Here is a 27,250-nt window from a genome sequence, read left to right as displayed (position 1 = left end):
TTTCCATCTGATAGATGAGAAAACAGGCACAAAGAGCCTAAGATATTCACCCAAAGTCACACAGCTAGGAAATGGAGGAATTGGGATTTGAACCCCAGTCTATACTCCTAACCACATCTACCTGCTAAACACCCCAAACTCACCACATCCAATCTGAAGTGCATTATCTTCACCAGCCCTGACCCTCTCCTTTTCCCATGTACCCTTCCACCTCCTTCCCCTGCCCTGCACCGACTGTGGGAGCTGTAGTGATTCTGTTTTGGGAAGAGAAGTTGGTGGGGCCCGGAATCTGGGCCCCTCTGGTTTCCTCAAGCCCTAACCTGATCCCTGCCCCCCACCCCCATCCCACAACAGGTCTGGTTGATTCCAGTGAGTATGAAAGCTAGAGATGGAGGAAGAGCAGCCAGTTCTCTTCCCCCAGGACCAGCCAAATCTGTCATGTCTGGAGAAGTCAGCTGAGAGAGGTTCCCTGGGAACAGGCAGGGTTGGGGAAGGGGGAGCTCCTTCTCCGTGCCCTATCCTGCCAGGGTGCCTAAGACGGGTGGTTGAGAGATGCCTGCCCTAGGGACTGAGCTGCCAGGTTTTCTGCTTCCGAGTTTTTCCCGGCTCCCGACTCCTGCTGCTTCGGGGAAGTGCCCCCCCCCCCCCACCACCACCACCCTGCTGGCTTTCCAGATCCTTGAATAAATAATTCAGGTTTTGAAATCTTGCCAGGCCCACCCCACCTCCCGTGCTGTGAGGGCGCTATTGGGCTGACATGATTGACGTCACTCAGCTCCTTATGCCAGCCCCAGCATCACGAGGACCTGCCCTGGCAGCAACTTACCTGCCTGGTCACTGTCAGTCCAGACCCTCTCCCCTGTCCCAATCACCCTGGGGCCCACTCTCCACAGTCACTTTATATCTTCATTCAAGGACCCTGCAACACTTATCACAGCCTTGTCACTTCAGTACGTCAGCACTTGTGACAGGGTCACGGTGACCTGAAGTCCTATCACCTGGACACACAGTCTTCCCTTTCCCTTGCCACTGTCTCTGCCAACCTGGGACCCCTGAATCCCATCATGCCACACAGTCACCCTGACGCTGCTTCCCTCTCTACCTCCGCGTCCCACAGCCACCATCCCCCAAGATCCTGTCATCATGCTCATACTGTCACGGCCACCCACCTCCCTGCTCCTTCGTGCTCCTGTCACCGTCACCTCAGGGCCCCATTATCTTAGCAACCCCCGTCATCTTCACCGGGGGCGCTCATTCAGCCCCATCACTTTGTCTCCGTCACTTGAATTCCGTCAGCTTGTGTCTGCCACCCAAGGGTCCCAGCACCCCACAGCCTATTCAGGTCCCCTTTCTGCTCCCCACGTACATCCCCTTCAGCCTCCCTAGGACTTCTCCAAGCCTCTCGCACCAGAGCCCCCGAAACCCCTGGCCGGTAGAGGGCGCCGCGTCAAGGACAGCGAGTACCGACTCAGGAGGGGGCGGGGCCGCAGCCACGGTTGCTTTTTATGAATGGGGGAGCGGGCGGCACGAGGCCTCATTACTATGCCGAGAGGAGCGCGCTGCGCCCCAGCGCGACGCGCCCATTGGCCAGCCGGGCCGCTGACGTCACTGAACCGGTGGCCGGGGGCGGGGCGGGGCGGGGTGACTCACGCCGCTTCTCCCGCGGCCGCGGGGGCTTCTCGGGGTCCCCACATACCCTGTGCAGCCCGAACCCAAGCGGAGCCTCCCCTGGCCCTGCCGCGCCCGGTCCCGAGAGGTGAGTAGCGGGCCCCGCAGAGGGCACCTGGCGTCCGGGAGAGCACGTAGGATGCTGGGGCGCTGGGCCAGCGGTAAGGCTCCCAGTGGGTGGCTGGGGTCGGAGGTCGAGACCTGGAAGCCAGATTCTGGGCTAGCAAGAGGGGACTCAGTGTCTGCGTGCTGAGAGCCCTCAGTTGGGTGACCTGGCTCGGGGGTGAGCACTCCTGCAGGGACTTGAGGCCCTGTAGGAACCAACGGTCATCTGAGGTTGGGCCGGCAGGAGGCGTCTGGGAAAGAACCCAGGCGTCCGAGCAGGAAGAGTGTCTGACCTAGGGATCCAGACATCCGAGCAGGAGGCGGAGTCAGGCCCAAGATCCAGGTGTCCGAGAAGAGGTCTGACTCAGGGATCCAGGCTTCCAGCAGGGGGTGTATGTTCCAAAGACCCAGAGGTTCAGGCAGAAAGAGTGGTCTGGCTAGGGACAGAAGTCTAGGCGGGTGTGTGTTAGGGGGGCTGAGTTCCAAAGTGTTGCTACCCTAGGAGGGCAATGCGGGGGCTGGCGGTAGCTTCATGAGCATTCTCTTGGGGTGGAGTCTGGGGATGGCAGCACTGAGAATCGTGAGGGGTCTGGTGAGCCTCAGAAACTGAGCATCATCCTCCCTGGTGGGGAGGGAGCAGAGCTGCCCTCAGTCTTAAGATGTTTCCCTCCCCCAGTCCTTGGCCTTTCCAGGCGTCTCCTGGATCCTATGGGCCTCCATCCACTTATGGTAGTCCTTCATCTTGTTCTCCTCTGGTCACACATGTGGGAGAAAGAGGCCTGTAGGACTCAGGGAGTTGGAAGGGAGGATGAAGACGACCAGGACAGTGATCCCCAGGAAAAGAGACCCCTGTTGGCCTGGGGGCATGAGAAAGGGAGAGTAAACGTATCCTGGAAGGAGGTCCAGGGCACGAGTCAGGGAACAAGGCATTGGGACCCAGCCAAATATCCTGTCAGCAGACCCCTTCACCCAGCACCCAGGCCTGCCAGCTTCTCATAGGGCCTTTCTCCTGCAGGTACCATGATGCGGGGTGCAGGCAGCCCCCTGGCCTGGCTCTCTGCTGGCCCAGGCAACATGAACATGAGCAGCGTGGGCTCAACAGAGGGGCCCACAGACCCAGATGCACCACTGCCCTCACCTAGCGCCTGGGATGTAGTGCTGTGCATCTCGGGTACCCTTGTGTCCTGTGAGAACGCACTGGTGGTGGCCATCATTGTGGGCACTCCTGCCTTCCGTGCCCCCATGTTCCTACTAGTCGGCAGCCTGGCCGTGGCAGACCTGCTGGCAGGATTGGGCCTGGTCATGCACTTTGCTGCTGTCTTCTGCATTGGCTCAGTGGAGATGAAGCTGGTGCTGGTTGGCGTGCTGGCGATGGCCTTTACTGCCAGCGTAGGCAGCCTACTGGCCATCACTGTCGATCGCTATCTTTCTCTGTACAATGCCCTCACCTACTACTCAGAGACAACAGTGATGCGGACCTATGTGATGCTGGCCCTGGTGTGGGGGGGCGCGCTGGGCCTGGGGCTGCTGCCTGCGCTGGCCTGGAACTGCCTGGATGCCCAGACCACGTGTGGCATTGTATATCCACTCTCCAAGAACCATCTGGTGGTCCTGGCCGTTGCCTTCTTCATGGTGTTTGGCATCATGCTGCAGCTCTATGCCCAGATCTGTCGCATCGTCTGCCGCCACGCCCAGCAAATTGCCCTCCAGCGGCACCTGCTGCCTGCTTCCCACTACGTGGCCACCCGAAAGGGCATCGCCACCCTGGCCGTGGTGCTTGGGGCCTTTGCCGCCTGCTGGCTGCCCTTCACTGTCTACTGCCTGTTGGGCGATGCCCACTCCCCGCTCCTCTACACCTATGTCACCCTGCTCCCTGCCACCTACAACTCCATGATCAACCCCATCATCTACGCCTTCCGCAACCAGGATGTGCAGAAGGTGCTGTGGGCTGTCTGCTGCTGCTGTTCTTCTTCCAAGATCTCATTCCGATCCCGTTCCCCTAGTGATGTCTAGTCTCATCCTGTTGACCCTTCAGCCCTGATCACTACAGAATTCCAGAATGTTAGGTCCTCCAGGGCTTTGTCCCAACCCTCCCAGCTCCACACCCCCAAGATCCAGCTGGTTCTGGAGTTCTAGGACATTGGGTGTTTCACAGGATTCTGTTCAGATCCATACAGGGCCCAGCTGGCTCCATGGTTCCAGAATGTTCAGGTGGTCAGGGTTCCACTCAGAAATGTCCCACAGCCAAGCTAGCTTGGAGCTCCAGCATGCTGCTGGGTGTTCTACAGTGCCATTCCAAGTCCCTGATCTTACTCCTCCCTTGACCTTGATCATGTCACTTTACCTTTGAGTTTCTGAGCTAAAGAGTCAGAGAGGTTAGTTACTCAGTAGCCTAGATAAGAGAAAGAAAGATTTACCTGTATATATGAGCACATACAAAGAAGAATATCTATTTACTATTTATTTATTTATGAATTTATTTATGGGTGTTAAGGGGAGAAAAGAGACCCACCCCTTGAAATCCAGGCCATACCAGGGTACTCCTAGTCCCCAACACCCCCATTTCTGACCTCAGTTCCTAGAGGGGGGGAAGGGAGAGAGAGAAACCACGTATTTTGTTATTATTTTTGCTTATTTTTTAATCAAAGAGATCATAGAAACCAGAGCCTTCTTCCCAGACCCGCCCCCCTCGGGTTTGCAGGGGGAACACACCAGCCTCTGGTTTTTTATTTTTTTAAGAAGCCATCACCTGAGAAACCGAGAATTCCTCTGCGCTGGGAGCCGGCTGCCCTCTGGTGGCCGTTTTGGGGAAACTGCAGCCCGGCCAGGCAGCCGGGACCAGGCCAAGCAACCCCAGCTCCACTCCAGCCTGGCATCCAGCGCCACAGCCAGAGCTTGGGGGCCAGGCCCTACCCTGCGGTGCCCTAGAGGAGGCAGGGTGCTAGCCAACACCTGACTCCTCTGCCAACTGGGGTATGGCCCCCAGTGCACTCCCTATTTCTGTCCCTGACCCAATCCTCAATAAAAAATGATTTTGTGATAAATACTTTTGTTTGTGTGTGTGGAGGGTGTGGAGTGGGGCCTGATGGAGGATAGCCTTGAATGGGAGGATTAGGCCAGGTCTGGGGGCCTCTGGGGTATCTGGGGAGCTGGAGAACCAGATGGAGTATGGCTGGCAGGAGTATGACACCTCCCACCCCAGGGTGCCAACCAGATGTGTCCCTCTGCTCAGACCTAGGCACCTCCAGGCAAGAACCCATCTCCTCCTGGGGACAGGAACCCCTGGTACTGGACCCTTCTTGGGTTGAGGATGCCCACATCCTGCCTACATTAACTGTAGTTTGGGGCTTTGGCATGAAGTATATACTCAAAGCATGTAGATGTTCCAGACAACCCCTTCTAATCATGAGTCTTTACTGTATGCTAGGTACTGTGCTAAGTGTACTATGTACATTACCTAATTTATGCCTAACAAGCATCCCATGTCACAGGTAATATCTTCTCCATTTTACAGATAAGGAACCAGGCCGAAGGAGGTTCAGTGACTAGCTCAGGTGACTGGCTCATACAGCTAGGAAATGGTAGAGCCAGGATTCAAACCAGGAACCTGTGCACTGTACTGGCCAATGGTCCCTTCCCAAGCCTAGGGCTTAGGAAATTCTGGACCCAGATTTGTGTTGGGGTTCAATCTCAGAGCCAGTGGCCACATTTTGGGAGGTGGTTGATGGGGTCTGTATATTCAGGAGCTGGAAGAGATTTTTCTATGCAAAGGTGAATGATGGTAAGTGTGTGCATGTGCTCTTGTGTGCATTTGAAGACCTAAGTGTGCAGGACCCTGAATTTGGGTGTTTTGGAACCAGAACGTGTTCACCAGGCAAGGGCAGGAACACGTTTGGGGTGTGGCTGAAGAGGAAGCTCTGACTAGCTAAACCCCCTCAGCCTCCCAGATGTGCAAAGCCTGGAGGCGAGGCCCTCAGAGCATCTCCATTGTACAGATGGGGAGACTGAGGCCTGACGAGGAACAGCCACTTGCTCAAACTCAGATAGCTGTGCCAGTCTAAGACCCAGGTCTCTCCCCATTTCCCTGGCCAGAGATCTTTTTGGTGTTCAAGACTCCTCCCCAATAGTAGCCATGGGAGTCTAAGGGGAGTAAACATGCCAGCAGGGGCTGGGTCAGAGCCGGTGGAGGATGGGTCTGGGATGAGCTCCAGTCTAGGCACAAAGTGGGGAAGCTCCACCTGGTCAGGTCAAGTTTTATCTTCTCTCCCCACCTTCCTGGAAGGTCCCTGGGAAAAGATCCCCTCTCAACAAGCGCCCCCTCAACCCGGCCACACTAAACATTTCACACAACATCACGGTGGCCCACTGGATGGTACTATTGCTCTCCCCATTTTACAGAAGAGAAAGTTGAGGCTTTGAGAGTAATGGGCTTTCATTCATTCAATGCTTGTCCTTGTGGGCAGCATAAATTCTAGCCAGGGGAGGCAGTAATTAAGAGACAAGTTAAAATATGGTAATGTCAGAGAGTGATAAGTGTTCAGAGAAAAAGAGAAGGGGCACAGGAAATTCATGTAATCTTTAAGGAGGGTGTCCCAAAAAAGATCTTACTGAAGATGGCTTTTGATTTGCCTAAAGTCACACAGTAGGAGTTGAGCTGAGATTTGAACCCAGGTCCATTTTTCTCTAAATCTGTTTCTCTCCTAGGTGAGGGAATAGGTTTCAGAAGCAGCTCAGAAACAGCAAGCAAGGAAACCAGGGCAGGGAGGGGAAAAGTTGAGGGTCTCCAGGCTACCCCCAGACCTTTGAGAGGGCCAGTGTACGAAAGGGCCTCCTTGCTGCCTCCGCCACACTCCCAAGGAGCCCCCACCAAGGTCCAGAAGGAGGTGGGACCAGGTGCCTATCCTACCCTGGGTGGACTTAGCCCTTTGCTTCCCCATCCTGGCTTGTGGCTCTAGGGCCCAGCAGAGCCTACTGCTTGCCAGCTTCGTGTCTGTGAGGGCCTATGGGGGACCGTCATGCTGTGAGTCCTTCTCTGTCTGGGTTTGGTTGTGTGGTGGATCTGAGGCATTTCTGGGAGCCTGCATCTATAGTCCCTGCCTTGGGTCCTGGGCCTACCCGAAGAGTGTCTGAATCTGCCCCTGGGTTGGAGCCCGTGTGTGTGGTGGGGCTAGCTGGCCTCTCCCTCCTCCCAGGATTCTGCAGGTACACCTGAGGTCCTCTGTATACCCCCACTTCAAGCCTCCTCCAGGAAGCCTCCTTGGCTAAGCCCTCCTGTGGCTGTGAAGATGTGGTTTGTACAACACACCTTGCTACAATTCTCCTTAGTAAATATTTATAAAGAAGTCTTGCCTTCCTTGTCAGAATGGGGGCCCATTAAGGCTATGTCCCCCTTCAAAATGAGAGTCCCTGAGAGAAGGGGCATGTCTACCCCCTCAAACTAAAGCCTTCTATGTCTCTTTCAGACTCAGACTCATCTGGCACTCAGCCTGGGGCTGCTCAGCACTACACACCTGTGTGTGTGCATGCATGTGTGTGTGTCTGTATGTGTTTTGGGAGTAGGGTAGCCAAGCCTTCCAGCCTCTCTGCCTTTGCCTGTTGTCCAACTCCATGCCTGATCCCACCCAGTTACAGAGGCTGGGGAGGGTGAACTGGGCAGTGGGGGCTCCCTGGCTTGAGGGAGGCAAGGGCTGGGGCCCAGAGCCCTGCCTTCCTGCTGGGGTAGGCCTTGGGGTGGGGGTGGGGGTGTGTCCCACCTCTCCTCCCCTTCTTCCCAGGTCCTGTGTGGGGGAGGGGGCAGCCCCCGCCAGGGCCATGACCAGCTCTCCCTGCAATAAGTGAGGAGACAGCAGCTATTAATATAAGATGAGTTCACGGGCTCACAGCTTCTGCAGGCTGGAAAACAGGCTCCCGGGGCTGGGGGCTGCGGCAAGTCTCGTCTGTCAGATTCTCTCCTGGAGCCTAGAGCCTAGAGCCCGCCAGCCCCACATCCCCCAGGTCCCTACATGCTGAGACCTGTGCGCACACAGCTACGCGAACAAGGGCATGTGCACAGGGGCACATATGTCACTGGATGTTCAGAGAACATACACACATGCACACACATCCAGACACGCACATATACCCAGATGTGTCTGCACACTGGTACACACAACTGGCCGCACAGATAAATCATAGCACACATGTGCACAGGCTATGTCAACTTAATGTGCACATGTTTGCACACAGAAGCACATGCTTAAATGTATGCACATGCCCTTGCACACACATATGTATACAAACTTACCCTGTATATACATGTGTGCACACAGTTCCAGACATGCTTGCATACCCAGACCCATCTGTACACCACTGCACACCATGTATCTACAGACACAAAACGGCACATGTGCATACACATGGTATCCATAATCATGTACACACATCTGCATACAGAACCACAGTCAAGGACTTGAATGTCCTTCTGCGCAGTGTACACAGTCACACAGGCTCCTCACTGTCAGTGCTCAGCAATCATGAATTCATAGACAGACCCTTGGTTTCCAGCACCATCCAGTGGGCTCAGGCTCCCCTCCCCCAGCCTCATGACAGGCAGCTCATGCTCCTGCCAACCCCAATGCCTGCCTTGGCTTCCCACCCCCCGGGGGTCCCCAGATCCCTGATTAACCCCTCGCTAATTGGCCACCAGCCCCTTGACTTTGCTGCAGGCCTTCTGCAGGCCTTCTCGGGAGCTGGGAGTGAGAGGCTGCAAATTGGCCAAGCAGGATGGGTCTGGGGAATAGAGTGCAAGGTGGGGTGGGGGTGCTGCGAGCCCTGTGCCTGACTGGAGTCAGGAAGGGCACCCCTATTCCAGGGCTGGGGGAGGGCACTCCTAGGATTCGTGTGTACCCAGTCACTTGAAGCCTTCCATGCACGCAATTTTCCACACACTCAACAGTTGTGTGTGTGGACATGTTCCACCCCACTTCTTCACACTAATGCATGTGGACATTTGCACACACTCAAGTACTGAATAAACCCAGTATGCACACAAGCAAAATCTCACACATTCATAAATTCACCTACCTTATATGCAGAAACCATTTACATATGTACATTCAAACACACTTCACCTAAACATACAAATGTAGTCACAAGTATACAGGCTTGCAAACACAAATTTACATGTCTATAAATGTATACCTAAGTAAACTTATAGGCATGCATGCACATACCACTCACATGTGTGTACCTACCTTGATGAACAAGATACCAAGTGGCCACAGAATAAGGAGAACCCCTCAATGGAGGGCCAGCCACTGGCTTTGCAGAGGAATAGGAAGCTTGAGGTTCCTACAGTCTACAGATGGGAGTGGGCAGTGGTGGAACTCACCCAGGTTCCAGGTTGCCTTTTCCCAGCCTCCATGCTAATGCCCAAGCCTGGGACGTCTTCTGGGTTCTCCTCAGCCTTCAGGGCTCCTGGACAGAAGGGCAGAGGTTGTGGCTTTCACTTCTGTAGTTCCTGTTTCCTTGGCTCTGGGCCAGAGTGCACAGGGTGTTCTACTCTCTTGCAGGTGGCCTGGGGTATTGGAAAGAAGAGGGTTTCTATTTCCATGCTTGCTGCCAACTTGCTGTGTGACTCTGGGCAAGTTGTTGTGCCTCTCTGTGCTTGTGTTTCCTCAACTATAAAATAGGAATAAAAAGCTATGTGTTGGTAAACCTCCCAGGACTGACCTGAGGAGTCCATGGGGGCATGTTTATGGATGTGTGTTACTTAGGCACATATGTCTGGGAGAGTTTAGTTCCCAAGATAGTGAATGAAACGCCAGAGTGGAGGGGCAGCATACATCATTCTGATCAAGTCCTCATTGAATAGGTGAGGAAGCTGAGGCCCACAGGGGAAAGAGCAAGGTAGGAACTAGAAGACCTGACTGTTGACTTAGCCAGGAAGTCTGCTTTAAATATGCATGCAGAGCATGAGCAGGTGTGTGCATATTCCCAAGATAAGGGAGGGGGTGGCTGCCTGCTGTGGTGGGAGGGAGTCTATGCAGACTCCTGCCACCATGATATTGACAATTTTATCATGAGAGATTCTTTTGGGTGTGGAAGGCCTTTTTTTGTCCTCCAGTTTGTCTCCTACTAGCACCATCATCTCCTGAGGCTAAGGCTGGCCTTGGGGAGCACCTGAAAATGCTCCTAGCCTCCTGTTCTAGGAGAGAACTAGCTGACAACTACCCTAGAGCAGAACTTACAGGAGATGGTGCCAGGTTGCCCTGGCCACTGGGCAGCCAGGAGAGGGCAGTGAGGAACTGGCAGAGGCAGCACAAAGGGAGGGGTGGGTCCTGAGGACTTTGTGTGAGGTTTGCTTGCACTTACGTGTGTTCCTGTAACTGCGTGCTGATCTGTGTCCTTGTTTGCACAAGGACAGGGCTCTGTGTGCATGTGTCCCTGGGCATGGTTCTCAAGCGTGCCTACTCACATGTGCAGGTGTCTCTGAGTGTGCACAAATGTGTGCACCTGAACAGGTGTGTGTGCACATATTGAGGGTGTGTCTGTTGGAAGCCCCAGCCCATACCTAGGGAATCCACTTTGTTCCAAGTAGTTGAGGGCACATGGTACTTCTAATTCTAAAGGATAGCTGGGCCCTCAGTCTAGCACTTGACTTCAAAGTAAGAGCAAAAATAACCATCACCTATCAAACTGGGCACCGGGGGGTGAGGTAGACCATAACAGAAAACCTTTAGCACGCATCCTATGGCACTAAAGACTATGATTCCAGACGAAAATATTCTGAAAACTGTTTTAAGTTGCACAGTGGACAGAGCATGGGAGACCCATGTGTGAACTGTGGCTCTTCTCTGGGCCAGCTATGTGATCTTAGGCAACTCACTTAACCTCTCTGAATCTGTTTTTCTTAAGTGTAAAATGGAAGACCCTTGACTCATAAGGTTGAAATAAGCTGAAGTGCAGGGTCACAGCTCCCAAGTGGAGGAGCTGGAATTTAAGCCCAGACTTCTGGCTTCCCAGAACCACATTCCTTCCCTCCAATTCTCCAGCAAGGGCGGCTCCCGACACCACCATTTTGTCTTCTCCCAGGGCGGGCGTCTGGCTGCCTGTCAGTCACCGGCCTCGGGAAGCCAAGTGCTGACTAAACACAGGCCTGAGCAGGAGGGTGGAGAGAGGGGCTCCGCTGGGGCGAGCCGGCTCCCGCGCCCCCTCCCCTGCACCCCCACCTTCAGCGATGAGCTCAGAGTGGCTGGCGCAGCAGTTGCTGACAATTCAAAACTTCTGCCCCCTCTCCTGGGATGCCAGTGGGTGACTGAACAGCAGGCATGACCAGCCAAGTCACCAACCCTGTTCCTACCCCTCTCCTGGGGCCACTCCACTGTGTCTGCTGGCCCAGGAATTGGGTGTCTGCTCATAAATTACCCCCAGGGACAGTTACCCGCAGCAGCTGCGCTCAGAACAACCGTTGCTTCCTGGGTAGGTCATTTTTTGGGGTCAGAATATAAACCCAGCCCCCTTGACTTCCCAGGCAGGAGAGGGGGTGTGGAGCAGCCTAAACCTTTTATCGGATTCCATTGTAAATCGTTCTATTTAAGGTAAGTTGCTTGGGTCTGAGAGGCAGACAAGATGCCGGCCAGATGTTGGGAGGCAGCATCAGCATTCAGCTTGTGCGTCTCTCCTGCCTGATGCAAGGAGTTGCCGGCAGCCCCTGCCAGCTGAGGGCCTCTAGGTCCCCCAGTTAAGGTTCCTCCTAAACCAGAAGGGTTTTGGCCTTTATCCCCCACCTCCTGCACGGGGTGCACAATCCAGACCCAGAGGCCTCCTGCCCTCCGAGCCCACCCACACCACCCTCCCTCCGGAACTCTGGCCACCACCTGTGGCTATCAGTGTTGCCCCCTTCTATTTCTCCCATTAAACACATACAGACACACAGACACACACACCAGAGGTGGCTGAGTGGCTACAAAGACTTTATCAAATTACTTAAAATGCTGGCATTTATGTATTCGCATGTATAGATAAAAGTTACATGGAATCTTCAGGTCACTGGGGTGCTAATGTAGTACACACATGAGCCTGGCAAGGACTCAAATGAGACCGGGCTTGGAGGCACAGGGCTTTAAAAAACTGGACATCCTTCCAAGGACCTGAGAGGAGTAGGGTGAAGAGGAAAGGGTCACTTTAGGTGTTTGGCTTAACCCCATTACTCAGATCTCCACCTTAAGCTCCTTTCCCATCTTCAGGGGAAGGGGACCCATCTTCAGACTGTAGCCCCACTACATATATGCCCAGTCCCTAAAATCTTGATGTAGCAGACACACCCAAGAATCCACTGGATCAGGTCCTTATAAATATATTTATAACAGAGAAAACAAGGCACTTTGGGAGCTCTCCTACACATACATCATTCTAGACAGAAAGTAAAAATTGGTTAGTTTCTCAAGTGAGCTGAGTAAAGTTAATACAGTAACAAAATTGTTCCCTAGCCCTTCCTGAGGCACAGGATGAGGCGCATCTCTGGGCAACACCTGGTCCCAGGTTAGCTGGAGCCCAGTACAGCTCAAAGCCTGATGCCCCTAGAAAGCCTGACATCTCTCCTGAGCAAAAGTCCCTGGCCTTGGGGCACTGCCCACCCCCCTCCCAGGCCCTGAGGTCAGGTGAGGGGGGCTGCAGTGGGAGGCAGGCTGAGCGCAGAGCTGGGACACGGTGGGAATGCTTAAGCAGGGTCACCAAAGCCACAGAGACCTCAATCTGTCCAAGCTGGCGCTGCAGAGCCGGAGGATCGGCGCCACGGGAAGAGATTTCACATTAGCCCTGACAACACCGCCTCAGCTCTGTGGTGACATTGGCCAGGGTCGTTTTTGAGGGCGCTTGAGCTTCCGCTGGAGGAGAGCTAGAGCTTGGGCCAGCTGCTCTGAGCCTCCAAGGGATCGCTGAGCCTGCCCCCTCCCCATGGTTGCTTCTTTGGAATGTGCTCATCTCACAACCACGGCAAAGCCACAAGTCACTTCTGACCTTGCCGACTGGAAGCTGGGCCCCTGGGCCACAGGAATGGGGGCAGGACCCTGGGCTGGGCAGACCAGGGAAGGGAGGTGGCTCCCAGGCTTCAGCCCTTAGAGTCCTTATGGGCCATTGCTCCATATTCTTACCAGCCTCAGCCCAATTTAAATAATCACTAAACTTTGCATTCTATAATTACAGGATTCCAAAGACACACAATTACCTGCACAAGGTCCTTTATCATCTTAAAGGAAGCTCTGGGTTTAAGGAAGTGTGTGTGTGTGTGTGTGTGTGTGTGTGTGTGTGTGTGTGTGTGTGTGTGTGTGTGTGTGTGTGTGTGTGTGTGTGTGTGTGTGTGTGTGTGTGTGTGTGTGTGTGTGTGTGTGTGTGTGTGTGTGTGTGTGTGTACGTACACATATGCATAAGTAGAGCCCAGAGGGCCTCTCGGCTGACTGGGTCCCCAGCACCCCCCCCCCCCCCAGCTGAGGAGGCTTCACAAGGCCGGCTGCTACAAAGCGCCGAGCTTGGCTGCATAGATTTTAATGAGAGCATTGGGTAGAGCTGTGCTGTTGCTCTCCGGGACTTGCAGATCATTACCAAACCAGCTGTAGGATGAGAACACAGCACACAGAAACCCTAGGAGGTCACTGAGCTAATGATCTAATCCTACCGTCCGCAGGCAGTGCTCCTCCCCACCTCCTCCTGCCCCCAGCCCTTTCCACAGCGGACTCTGTCCATTCCAGAAGCCAGGCCAACACCGCCCCCTTCAAGGTCAGAGCAGAATGATAGTGAGTGGTGCTGGCTCCCCCTTTTCCAGGAAGGAGGGGGATGGGGGTAATTTAGTCAAAGCCATTAGGCCCAAACCCTGGCCTGGCCTGGCCAGGCCCCAGGACACCTATTTGGAAGAACCACTGTTCTACGTCTGCCGCTTCAGCCACTGCTGGGCTGCAGCCAGGGGCACCTTCAACAGCCATTTTAGGTTCTGAAGAAAGCCCCTTCAGCTCCCAGATCGCAAGGTGGGAAGCAAGGCAGGGGTGCACACCGTCTGATATGCTCCTCACTGGGCCGGTGCCAGCCCTGTGCCAGAGACATCTGATCTGGGGAGAGCAGCCCCTGCAGGAGGGCATGCTGGCCTCTAAAGGCTCAGTCCCCACACCTGGAGTTCAAGGAAAGAAGAGGGGGAACATTCAGCCAGGGCACAGCAGCAGCACCCGTGCTTACACACTCCTCAAGCCGGAGGGGTTTATGAGGGCTTTGACAATTACTATAACCATTTGCTGTGCTGGGTAGAGGCAGATCCTGTTTCTCTTTGTTTCAGGGCTCTGAAAGCCAGAGAAGCCAGGAGAAGCCGGTTTCAGCATAAGAGGCTACACAATAGTTAGGGCAGAAGAGAAGAAACCTCACTGTTGGCCAAAGCTGACCAGTTTTTTCCTGAATAATAGCACCTGTGTATTAGCTCTGGGAGAAAGGGGGAGCAAGGAGGGAACATCATCGTGTGCAGTGAGGAGAGGAGCTGGAAACAAGACCCAGAGTCCCTCTGCCTTTCAGCCCTTCTCATGGCTGCCAGGCCCCTCCAGGCAGCTACCTGAGGCGGCTGCCAGCCTGAGGGACTGAAGTTTCTACAGTTGGCAGAACCTACGCTTATATTGGGGAAATAAAAGGGGGAGGAGTTGTAGAGGAATTGAAAGCAGCACCTGTCACGCTGCCTACCCTCTTCCTTCTCTCACTACCTCTGGTCCCCCAAAAGGGCAGCTCTCAAGGCCAGGTGGTTGGCTGGTGATAGGAAAGGGGGAGCAAAGAATTACAATAGAGGCTATAAGGGTCTGAGCAGCACTGACAGGCCTGGCACAGGCCCTGAGCCCTTCTACTGGGACCCCCACCTGTGGTGAGGTCTAGAGTTACACAATGCCAAGACTGCTCTGCCCAGACTCCAGGGGTGCCCACTATTTGGTCCCAGAAAGCACAGGTGATTTGGAATCAGGAACTCTGGGCTCTAGTTCTGTCACCATCCAACTGTGTGACCTTGAGCAAGTCACCTTCCATCTCTAGGCTGCAGCATCATTAAGAGGGCAGGACCCAAGGAGCTCTACCATTTTTCCAGTCCTGTAGTTCCAAGTCTCTAACCTTGGCTCCTGACAGCCAGCAGAGGCCCAGATCCCTGCGTGTCAGAGCTAGTTTGGTCATGGGTATCAGAGGTGAGAACTGGGCTATGGTGATTGGAGGCACCTGGTGGTGGGGGAGAGGCATTTTAGGGCCACCTGAACACCACATTCATGAGAGGGAGCCTGGGAGGGAGGCAACCAGCCCTGCTTTCAGAAAGGCGTCATTTCTGAGCAGAAGGGGGAGTGTGTGACACATTTCTTTAGGGGCTTGATGGCCCCAGGAATAAAGGGCATCCAGATACAGAGGTGGCTTAAGCAAAAAGTAGCCTCACCCTGCTGATCAGGGCAAAAGGGTGAGGCACTCGGGTGTGTGGCCTGCTCTGCCCTCTTAGTGCATGGGAAAAGGGGCCAGCTGTGTCCCTCCAGGCTTTAGAACCTGAAGATGGCTGGCATTATTCGAAGTAGCTGAGGGCAAGGATTCTGGAAGAAGACGACAGAAAATGGCTCTTAGGAGAAGGCACCAACTCCAATTTAAACCCAGTCAAAGGGATCTGCTTTGGGGTTTTTCCTTCTCTTCAATATGCAACAGTCACTTGAAGGGAACAGGAAACATCTCAGCTACTGAATCTCAGGAGTCCCATGGGGCCTGACTACGGGAAGATGGGAAATACATGTTGATTTGGAGGAAGCACTTGGATACATCTTTGGTTGCTTTAGGGAAGGCTTTGGCCCCTGGAAATTTTTTTTCTCCCTTTTCTTCCCCTTGGGACTGTTGGGATAGGCAGCAAAGAAGGCAGGTAGGAAGGAAAGAAAAAGGAAGTGGGCAGCAGGCAGAAGAGTTAATCCGACCATTCGTCCTCATCAAACTCAGAGGAGTCATCTTCTGAGTCGCTGTACTCCACAGCAATGCGACGCGACAAGATGGTGGCCACGTCATTGCCCACAACATCTCGCTTTTCTTGTTCCCGCTGCTCCTCAACCCTGCGCAGCTGAAAGCCTGGTGGGAGAGAGAAGGGTTAAAAAGGCAAGTCAGTCTCAGAATCCATTCCAGACTGAGGAAGAGGGAGTGGCCCTGGTGGCTGTGGTGGGGTTAGGTACTGGAAAGGACAACAAAAAAGAAGGATCCTCTGGGAAAGCCAAGAGGGAAAGGGGGAAACGGGACAAGAAGTAAAGATGAGGTTTTATGAAATCGTGGCCCCAGCACTATAGGTGTTTCTGAAAGGAAGCCTGCCATTCTTCCCGATTTCCGCGCTCTCAGGCCGATGAGGATGGTACTTCTAATGAGGATCTGAGTGGGCAGAGTCTGCCCGGAGTGCAGCAGGCACTCAGTCTGCCCAATTCATCGATTTTCATGGAGCTCAGCTAGGTTGTCTCCTCTAGACAATCCTTCAGTCCCTTCAGGATCAAACAGAAGAAACCACTATAACCCCTTGGCACCAGACCCAAACTCTGACAGAAAAAGAATAAATGCTCCCAAGGGTAAACTGATCATGAGGGAGGGGAGAAAGGTAGAGAGAAAGGAAAGGAAGGGGATAGCAAGAAAGGGGGAGAAGAAGGGGGTGGGAAGCAGGAGTGGGGGGAGTAGGGAGGAAGGATATAAAAGGCAAAAATGGAGGACAGGGGGGTTACAGTCCAGCTGAGGAAGTACCTTCTAGGACAGTGATGCTTGTTTTCCCCTGGGGCACAAAATAGATGCAAACACACACAAAGCATACATTTTCAAGTTCAAAGATCCCACGTTAAGAGTCCTTTACTTTAAACCAAGGTGGAAAGAAATATAAACCTCTGTTTTTTTAGAGTGAAGCCTTCCTTCAGACTGATCCAAGGTCTGAGGTCCCAATCTCTCCCCACCCAGTGAAAGCTAGTCCCTTAGAAGGGCACAGAACCCCTTGTCCACCCTCCAGTCAGTCATCCCAGCTGTAGGAAGACAAGGCTTCATGATTTTACCTTGACGGATTGCTGAAAGCAAGTCGCTGCGGGCATCACTCACAGGCGGCAAGGAGGACTTGGGCTTGGTGGTATCAGAAAGTGGCGGAGGTGCAGCAGGCTGGCCATCTGCACCACTGAAAGGGGGAGGTGGGGGCCCCGGAGGAGGTGGGGGAGGCGGAGGGGGAGGGGCTCCTCCTGCTGGTTGGGACAAGGGAGGTGGTGGCAGTGTTGAATAGTCAGCTGCTGGTGGTGGGGGAGGAGGTGGAGGGGCAGCAAAATCGGGGTGAGGTGGGAAAGATGGGGGTGAAGGTGGTGGTGGGGTCCCTGGAGACCCAAATCCTCCAGGCAGTGGTGGGGGTGGAGTGTTCATCATTGGAGGTGGAGGCGGAGGGGCAGGTGGTGGAGCAAACCCGGGTTTGGGGCCTGGTGGAGAGCCCAGAGGAGGAGCTGGTGGTGGATGGCTTGGGCTAACCACACTGGATCTTTTGGGTCCAACTAAGCCAGACCCTCTTTGGTTACTGTCTGCTGGGTAGCTGAAATGACAAAGAAAAAAGACCCACCATCACTTTCAGGATGGAAACATCCAGCTATAGTTAAGCCTCTCTATAAGCCTAGGTTCATTATGGTTGATAGTATCATTTCATTTTGACTCCAAAAGAAAGAAAAACCTGGAAATGGTCAGAACAGAACAATGATATGGGCAGCCTTATAAGATAATGAGCTTCTTGTAAGGTAATGAGCCTCCCATCAGCAGAGGAATATAAGCAGAAATTTAAAAAAACTGAAAGAGTGGACTTAGGATTCTTCTAACAGGTAAGGGCTGGCCAAGATCATCTCTTCAAACACCACCCACCCACCAGGATCTGTTCCACAGGCTATTAACATTCACCAGATCCTGTGAGGGCAGGAAATCCAAGCCAAGCTAACCAAACTTGAGCAGGGTACAGATTTAGGTGAATGCACCTTCAGTGCTCATGTGGAAAAACTTGAGAGGGAATGAGGGCTGGAGGGTCAGCAGAGACGGGAAATGAATGTGGCACCAGACTTGACCCGGGTTGAGAGAGGATTAAGACGCACTTCTCCTGGGTCAGGCATGCTCCACTGCAGCTGCAAGGTCTCAGGCTATGTGTGAGACTGAAAGGCTTCTTTTTCCACCTTTGTATCTGCCCTGCACTAATAGCTACTCCTTAGAAAAGCATCCATCTTGGAATTTTCCACAGACCTTCAAGCCTTAGTAGCATCCGACAGGGCAACCAGCAGGAAGTGATTTGGGAGGCAGGATATTTGAGATTAGTGGTGTCAAGAGCCAAGAATGGGCTGAGGAGTGGGGGTGACAGCACTGCTTTAGGTCTCCATCTGAGGGGTCCTCAACATATCCAATCACTGATTAAACAGTGTCCAAGGAGAAAAGCATACCTTTCAAAACTCTCACTTGTCAGGCATCAGACAAGACAAAGAAAAGTAACTACGAGGAAACACTGAAATCTGAACACTCCCCAGATCCCTTCCCCTTTCAGCTATTACTTGCTAACTCTTCTCCTACACACCTCCACTGTCAATTTATCACAATGACACTGACAAATTATCACAATGGTCACATTCTAAGTTTCATCTCTTTTCCTTTTGTTTCATTCTTTCTGGAGATTCTACCCAACAGTGGAATGAACCAGAGGCAACAGGAGGAAAGGGTGACTATCTTCTAGATAACTGGGCAAGATGTCTGCTCAATATGGATAGCAGCAGATTATACCATCTCATTTCATGCAGTGTCAAAGCTAAGTAAAAAACAAGTGATAAGCTGGTGACTTCTGTCACATTCAGGTATAGCTAGTAGTTAAGAACACAGGCTCTGGAGTCAGACTGGCCTGCTTTCCAACTATCACTCTGCCACTAACTGGACATGTGATCTTAGATAAGTTCACTGACCACTCTGTGCCTCACTGTTCACTCATCTGAAAAATGGGTTCCTATCTCAAGAGGACTCTTGAATAATTAAGTAACATACAGTGTCTGGCATAATGCCTGGCAACTTACAAACACTTCATAAATGTTAATTACTTTTATTATCTAGACAGACTTGCCTGAAGTTATTTTAGTGCTCCTGGCCTGGATTTGGAACTCCTACCTTGTTCTTGAGTGTTTAACCATCCAAAGTAGATGGAAGAGGTACCACCATTTACCTGAATTCTGCTGGTGGGGGAGGCAAGCTGTCCTCAGAGAAGGAAGGAGAAGGTGGGGAAGTGGAGTCTGACTGTGGTGGTGGTGGGTAGTTGCTTGCATCCACGTTTTCAATAGAGCCAATGCTGCCATTCTGGTACACCAAGGTGGGTGGATACCTGAAAATGAACGCAAGGCCAAAACTGACATTTAAAGTCTGAGTGGTACTCTCTTATTTTTGCAAGAGACCCCACAAAACTACATTTGATATAAAAGCTATTAGGGGGAAATAAAATTGGTATATTTCCCATACAGTTTCCGTTGTACTGAAATTTTATTTTAGGACTAAACATACTATTGCTAAAATATCTCCCAGATGTTTCTGCTCAATTGTCTGTATAAATGGGATTCAACTCAGGTTACCAAAACCATGCTGTTGCTCTCCCAGTGTTGGCCTTGTTAAACCCAGCACTTCTTTTAAATTCTCTCCCAAATATTAGGAGCAGCCCAGACCCAAATCCCAAAGTCTGTCTTGTGGCAAAGGGCAAAGCCAAGCCCCAAGGCTAGTGAGCTACAAACACGTGACTGGCACACAGCCTGGTTTTGAGGTCAGCAAGCCTCTAGAGTGCTCAAAGGCCAAGGAGGCATCTGATTGCAAAATCAAGCTGAGGACAGATGCATGTTGCTGTGTGGTAGTTAGACATGGTCTCTGCCAGGTCTCTTTATCTAACAAAATGAGCTGCTGATTAAAGTGGGGTGCTAGGGCTTGCCTCGTGAAAACCTCCTGTTCTCACAGAACTGGGCCTTGGGTGAAATTGTTCTCGGTGGATGGCAAAAAACTTCCAAACAAGCACAAATACAGCAAGCAGCAGCTAGCAAAATGGGGCCTGTTGTGCTCTACCTCCCCCTTCTTTCCACCATTGTTGGGTTCTAAGGAACTCATGTAAACAGACTCCAAGAAGAGAGTTGGAGGGAACTAACTTAATCAAATGATGCTCTGATGTTGAGAATCTCCAAGGCCTGTAGCCCTGTAGATTTGGCATATCTCTTTACAGCTTCACCAATAAGCATCTGCAGGTAGACAGCCATGCTGACCAATCCCAAACCTCTTGGACAACAGGAAAATGGGAGGCAAAGTCCTCCTTTTCACCACCACAATTACACAGACACACAGACTCACAGACACACACACACATACACACACAAAATCGTTGGTTGGCATTCCGAATATGCAAGCTGCTGGCCTTAGAGTCACTGAACCATCATATGACAAGGGCCTGTCTGAACAGCATGGAACTGTGGAACAAAATGGCCCCTTTTTATCAGGAGGAAGGTAACGGAGGTACCCTCAGGGCTGATTCCCCCGTAGAAAGAAAGGTTTATTTTTCCTCTCACCATCTTCATCACTCTTTAAGACAAATCTCTTAATTCAGGAAGAACAAGTGTCAGAAGTGTCAAGATTTCTAAAAGTCAAGATTTTCAAGGTAGAATTATTCCTAAAAGCAAGAACAACTCATCTCTTTCCTTTTATCATTCCTAGATACCAGGCATTGGCTGGCATGGTTCTCTGAGAGCCAGGATGCAAGGTATTTAAGGGAAAAACCAGGGCGACATTCATGCCAAGCAGTCGTGGTGACTTGGCTTTGAATGTCACACAGGTCGGACACCAGGATAAGCATCAAACCAAGCTTTAAAACCATTTTTTCCCTTTTAAACCTCTAGTGTGATTTGGTATTGGGAAATGGGGTCAAAATGACATCTACTATTTCTCCACAGAGATATATAGCCTCAATATTGGCTGAGCGACCTTTCCCACACTGTCTCTTAGGTCTGCTTTCAGTCCCTTGGCCAACCTCTCTTCTGAGACTGACAAAGGCTGACTGAAAAGTTGCTTTGGTGATGCACACAAATTCTGCCTGGCCCTCCCCACTCCCGTGAACTGCCCAGCTCTTAGCCATGACCTTCAAATCAATGCTCTGGAGGCAAAAGCCTCCCAAGATCACTTCCCTTTCCTTTCTAGTCTTTCCTTTGAGACCCTCAGACATACCAGTGTCTGGCAGAGTAAGGGCACTAGAAGGCATGGGCTTTCTTTTCCAGACCACTCTGGTCACCTCATTTAAACTGCCGAGTCTCTTGATTTTTTTTTTTTTTTAGCAAATTTTAATCACCAGATGGAGGCACTTTAAACTAGCTGCTTAACAGTGGTATTGATTTAAGCCACACAGCCAGACTTCAGGGGGTATGAAAGGTATCATGCTAGAGCTGTCAGACTGCTGTCCCCAGGTGCCCAGCACCTTTAAAGAATGCTACCAAGACAACAAAAGCAACACCTACCCAGAAGGCCCCAGCTTCTCTTTGGATTCCACAAATTCTTGACCCATCTTCATTTTCTCCCACTCTTCCTTACGTGTCTTGATTTTACGCGGGTTTACATTCCCTCGATTTGGATTCTCTTTCTTTTCTTTCTATAATGAAAAGAAACAGAAAAGCCTTAAAACATTTCCCAAAGTTCTTCATTAAAATTCCATCCACCTTCATAGATGCACACCCAAGAGATGATCTGCCTAGACAACATACAAAAACTACAGAATTTATAGAATTGCTGGGTAGAGTAACCTAGCGGTCATCCAATCCAAACTACCTCCTGGGCTCAAACACCTCTAGGGATGGAAACCCACTCTTTGAGTGGGTTTGAGTAACTGAAAGTTACTCTTTGGGTAACTCATTCATGTTTTTAAGCAGCTCTAATTGTTAGGAAGTTAGTAAATAGGTATTTGTTATTTGCTCTGCCACAAAAGGTCAGTCAAGAGAGAAGAGAAATAATAGCAGCTGTAGGTATCTGGGACAGAAATAAGGAAATAGCTAAAAAAAAAAAAAACCGAAATAACCAATGAAGAATTCTTCAGCCTGTACATCTGCACTAGCCCCTGGCACTCTCTTAGGCCTCCCAGCAGCCATGCTAATGGGACTGTGAGGATGCAACTGGTACGTCATATGCTTATACACATCACTGGGAGTCTAAGGGGAGGGGAGCATCTCCCAAAACTAGGCCTACACTCCCACTCCTGCCCCGCACAATCGGTAGTCAAGGTGTTAAAGTGCTCCTGTTGCAAATCAAACACTGTAGAGCCTTGTGCTGATCTCTGAGAAATGAGCTGCAGAACTGGTAGGGAAGGGACTAGCTTAGCTTGAGTGTCCAGCAGAGTCAGGTGCAAATTGCAAGAGAAATAAACAGTGACTAGAAAAGTCAATTTCTAAAACTCAGCCTGAATATACTCAATTGTTAATAGCGCTGGGGGGAACAAACCATTTTTGGTATGATTTATACTTTCATCTTGGTTGTGTTTGGAGTGGACACATTTTTTTAAGAGTTTCACCTGGCATCCAAGCAAGCAGCCACTCGGAATGATTACTTCACATAAGACTGGCTTCCTTTTTATCCCCCTCCACAATCGTGCCTACTGATGTGTAGAACAGAGGCCCCTTTCCCCTCACCCTATGCTTTCTCTTCTCTTTCATGATATCCTTGGTGTCCTGCAGCATCTTCTCCTTCCAAAGATCAAAGAAGTACGAAGGGTCTGTGTAGAATTTGAGTGCCTCTTTCCCATCATCCCTGGGATAGAAATGAAGACAAGCAGCTGTCAGTGGACAGATGAGCTCCCAACCAAATCCAATATTCCAAACACCTACCAGTTAGCAGTTTTTACACTGAGGAATCAAAAAGTCATTCAAATCGATTGCATATTTCCTCTCCCATATCAGCGTTCCAATGACCCTGAATGGCACAACACTTCTTTACTTGTCTGGCTTTTTAAGAACCTTAGCTTTACTTTCAAATTCTGGTAGAGGAATTTGCATGATCAGGGCAAGAATGAGCTACAGCACCAGGGATTCTGATTATTTCTAATGATCTGCATGGCCACAGACATCTCCCTGAGGACATTCTGATATCTTGGCACATCAGATGGGATTTCTGCCGCTGGTTCCCCTAACACCATCAACTGCCCAGGTCTGTCTAGAAATCATTAGTGGCTTCCCAACCACCCAAAACCTGTGCACACATGTGCAGGTTCACATGTGTACACATGTATGCATATAAACCCATGAATATGTGTAGGTGTGCAGCTGTTATTCTTCTGTAAATACAGATAATCACAGTACTCCACTTCCAATTGCTCCCTTCCAGAATAGCTCAGCTTCCGCCCCCAGCCCCCAACCACAAGGGGGCCCCAGTGAGAAAAGATGGCCAGCTGTTTTATGACCACAAGATTTAATTACCATCTCTTAGTGGCTGTGACAGAAGTACAGAGTGAGCTACTGAGTGTCAATGTAAGGATTATCTGCCAGACTCAATGACCTTGGTTGCAGTCCCGCACCTTGGCATGGCTAAGTCTCTCTCGCTTTCCAGAAAGCATGTCCGTAAGGATAGACATTTATTTTAACACTACTCTGAAGTAAAAAGAATTGGAAAGGCAACTCTTCCTTGACCTCCAATACTATCACAACACACAGAAAGCATTTCCAAATCAAGCTCTAATGATTTTTATATTAAATCGTGTTCTGAGTTAGCTACACCATTGCTCATTTCTGTTAGGCCAAATCCAGATAACTGAGTGGAGAATGTTAAAAAGGAAAATACTCTACATTAACTGAAAAATAAACTTGTCTTCTCATACTCCCTTCAATATTATCAGGTGTGTTGTCCGTTCTTGCCCCACAACCTCTCTGCTCAGATATAATCAGACTAAACTGATGGAGGCTACAGAGTCAAATCTCTGCTCTGCTGTGTTAGCGAGCCCCTTCGAGAGGCAAACATAATTTCACCCAGTGATAATACAGGATAGATGTCATGTACTTTCCTGTGTCTGTGTGAGAAGCGACTGTGCTCCTATTCCGGCTCTCTGGATCAGGTGGGTGTCCTTGAATTTCACACACACATATCCTACTTTGCAGTATACCCATGTCTCACAGAAGACATCTGCCTCCAGCTATCTGTAATTACTTTTACCTGTTCCAAAGATATTTATGGATGCAAGCAAGATAAATATTCACTTTCTGCCCCTGCTCGGTGGTTTTTCACAGGATAACACTACCAGACCACTAGAGGGGAGGGACGTTACGTTGTCTATAAGGCTACCTTCTTTTTCAAGTCCAGCCACTGCACTGTAGGTCCTTTCAGAGGGGACTGTTGAAAAGATGTTCAAAACAAAGTGAACGACACTCATATGGAAGAATGCCAATTACTCCTTAAGCTTTGGAAGGACCCTCAGGGCCCAGCACAGCCAGTCCACAAGGCTGGCCCCACTAACACGCCCAAACATCTGGTGATCTAGTGGTTTCAGAGTAAGTAGGAGCCTTGCTAGAATGTTGCCCCTGGGATGCATGCTATAGGACTGCCTTATAACAAAGTCCTTTTGGTTCTATAATAACTGAATTCCTTGGATGGAATCCAAGATGGACCTGGCTTATACCAAATCAAACTCTGCAGCATGCAATGCTATAACAAACTTTCAATATATATTATATTCATTACGAATTTCAGAAACCAAACAATAATAGGTGATAACGGTTTACGTGGTAAATGTTAGCTTCTGTGGCCACAAGCAACTCTGGGATAGTAGGTAGTATGTTTTTGATACAATCCTCTGATGTAAACATCTTTAAATAAGAAGGCAACCTAGTGTTGCTAACCACAGGCCAAAAAAGGGAGGAGCTAGCCAGGTTACCTATAAGGGGTAAGATTATTGAGAGGCGGAGGAGTATCACAGGTGTTGTATGTTTCCAAGACGGGTACAGGGAGAGAGTTCCTGTCAAAAAGCTTCTGGTCTTGAATGGTAGAGCTTCTGAAGGCCTTTCGGGTGTTGATTCCTTGTAGTGACACTGAAAGAAGATGGAAGGCATTAGAAAATGGACGACAGGCTATTTGAACAAACACTGAGTCACACCAGTCGGAGAGGCCTCAGCTGCAGCATTTTCTTGGCTGCGGCTGTCTGCAGCCAGGTTTTTTTTCCTCCCCCTCTGGGGAAGCCCCACAAGGCTGTCAGCAGCCCAGCCATTTCATGACTGAACAAAATGAGGCAACACAAAGGTTTACTATGTGGCCAGATCTAGCAGGCCTCTCCTTAGGAGGAATGAATCTTCCAAGTACTTTTATGGTAGCAAAATACGATCCTGGGGAAGGGGAATTTGGGAAAGAGGGAATGGGGGAAATGGGAGAAAGGGAGTGTGTGGAGGTATGGTAGAGATAAAAAGGTTTCTTTACACCACCCAGGCTTGTGTCATTTCAAAGCAGAACTCCATAGGTCTCTGTGATTTCTCCCCTCATTTTTTATAAATCAGGAAAAAAAAAAAAAAACTCTAAGCAACTGCTCAGCAGAGCCTGCAAATGCTGAGCTCAGCTTCCTTACCTTCTTCTTCCTTGGGATCCAGCTGAGTGACTTTAACTTGTAGGCGGTCGACCCTCTCAGCAAGAGAGCTTACCCGAGAGGCAAAAGTATTTGCCTGGGTAAAGAGCTCTCCAAAAATGTCCTCAGCATATTTACCTGAGAGAGCAAAGAAACCAAGTCACTACTGCATAAAAGTGACATAAATGGTCAGAAAAACTGGCCACTAAAGACTGTATTCCCTGTCTCCCAAATACATACATCTGCCCTCTAAGATGGTTCAGGCTACATGCAGAGCCTGCTCTTAGAGACAGAGACGTACCCTCCAAAGCTTGGGCAGTCTGCACGTGTTTTAAAACTAATAGAGTCTTTTTGGCAAACTGAACTGTCACAAAACTCAAAGCAGGATGAATAAAATCAAAAGGTGTATTAGAAAAAAACTAATCCTGGAAGAGTGTATAGTATTTCTACACATTTGTCTACAGCCCTTAGTTTTGCTGATTTGTAAAATGTAAAAGCACTTTGTAAAAATGGTTTTGGAAAGTAGACTGGGAGTTAGAAGGATCTTCTAGATGTCTACAATTAACATGAAAAATCAGAAATTACATCCTCAGTGGAGCTCCAAAAGTACATGATGAGATGTGATATCTTCAAGGGGCCTTGAACTTACTAACAACTCATAATAGAGACTCAGAACTTCTTCTAAGAGTTGAAAAGGTTATTTTATATTTTATAACCTAGAACTCTGGAAGTCTTTGTTTTAGGTTATAATCCTTCAAATTTACATCTCAGGGAACAAGTGAAAAGCTGAAACATTGAAGCTCTCCTTGAAAAACAACATACCAGTGGTCTCTTTCCACAGTATCTTGTTTTTTAGAAAAAGAAAAGTGTTCTGTACTTTCAACCCTGGAATGCAAGGAGAATTTGCAGCCAAAGAAACATAACAGCAATCTGACACTACCTCCATATTGTCATTCCAAGCCACAAAGCACATTCTTGCTAGGAATGAAAAGCGGTGCATACGAATAATGTAGCATCTGAGTTTCTTACTTGCAAGGTGAAGGCAGGCATAAGCGACTGTGCCCAACCAAAAGATCATTTCTTTGAGAACTATTTAAAGTAGGCTCTGATTTTTAGCTTCTAAACTACATTTATGCTTAGTCTACACTTGAGGAGAAAAAATTAGGCCAAAAGGCCAAAACTGCACCTTCAGGGTGAAGTGCAGCTCACTCACCTTCCCAGAGTAACCTGGAGGGTAAGGATAAGACCAATCAACGGTATATTTTAAATTGCTGGTAAATTTAGTCAATAAAGAGTTTTTAATCAAGGAAGCAGCAAGTCTTTGCATACCAAATGGTTTTGTGATCTAAACCATAGGAAGCTCCTGAGACCAAAGGACACAAATTGGCTAATGAGCTGCATTTCTACTCCAGCAGACTGAGGATCCTATCTGATCCCTGTCCATAATATGGCTAAGTTCCTGTAAAAACCACACTGTATGGACTCACACACACAGAGAACAAACTAGTGGTTACCAGTGGGAGAGGGAAGGGGAGAGAGGCAGGATGAGGTAGGGGATTAAGAGGTACAGACTATTATGCATAAAATAAGTAAGTTACAAAGAAATATTGTACAGCACAGGAAGAGCCTGTATTTTATAATAACTCTAAATGGAATATAACTATTAAAAATTGTGAACCACTAAGTTGTATACCTGACACTTACATAATATTATAAATCAACTACATCTCAATTAAATAGAACAAAACAAAGAAATCATACTGTATCATGCTTGTCTAGGTAACAAAAACTTGTGATTGGAAGGCTAAAGTAGAGAAACACACAACATTAAGTGTGGAAAATAAACCAGGCTCAAAAGCATCTGTTAACCAACCAACTGTTCTGGAGGAAAAGAAAGCCCCA

General features: G+C 50.0%; 2 protein-coding genes across 4 annotated transcripts in view; one reads left to right on the top strand and one right to left on the bottom strand.

Annotated features, from left to right (window-relative positions):
* Positions 1-1,677: 1,677 nt before the first annotated feature.
* GPR3 (G protein-coupled receptor 3) lies at positions 1,678-4,814 on the top strand. Its single transcript, XM_010993759.3, has 2 exons — positions 1,678-1,756; positions 2,789-4,814. The coding sequence occupies exon 2, from the start codon at positions 2,794-2,796 to the stop codon at positions 3,784-3,786; it is 993 nt and encodes a 330-aa protein (XP_010992061.1). The 5' UTR covers positions 1,678-1,756; positions 2,789-2,793; the 3' UTR covers positions 3,787-4,814.
* Positions 4,815-11,709: 6,895 nt separating this feature from the next.
* The window catches only part of WASF2 (WASP family member 2), a 60,414-nt gene continuing 44,873 nt past the window's right edge, over positions 11,710-27,250 (bottom strand). For all 3 annotated transcript variants that reach the window (XM_064493882.1, XM_064493881.1, XM_031464470.2), the window contains 7 exons: positions 25,352-25,486; positions 24,671-24,824; positions 22,440-22,557; positions 21,279-21,409; positions 18,968-19,123; positions 16,806-17,320; positions 11,710-15,855 (listed from right to left, as the gene is read on the bottom strand). In XM_064493882.1, the coding sequence (XP_064349952.1) occupies positions 15,698-15,855; positions 16,806-17,320; positions 18,968-19,123; positions 21,279-21,409; positions 22,440-22,557; positions 24,671-24,824; positions 25,352-25,486 (1,367 nt within the window). In that variant the 3' untranslated portion in view covers positions 11,710-15,697. The remainder of the gene's footprint in view (positions 15,856-16,805; positions 17,321-18,967; positions 19,124-21,278; positions 21,410-22,439; positions 22,558-24,670; positions 24,825-25,351; positions 25,487-27,250) is intronic.

The sequence above is a fragment of the Camelus dromedarius genome, chromosome 14 (genome assembly GCF_036321535.1).
Source record: "Camelus dromedarius isolate mCamDro1 chromosome 14, mCamDro1.pat, whole genome shotgun sequence".
In the NCBI taxonomy this organism is placed as follows: Eukaryota; Metazoa; Chordata; class Mammalia; order Artiodactyla; family Camelidae; genus Camelus; species Camelus dromedarius.
The sequence above is the reverse complement of the archived record's forward strand: the minus strand, read 5'-3'. Positions and strand labels throughout refer to the sequence as shown.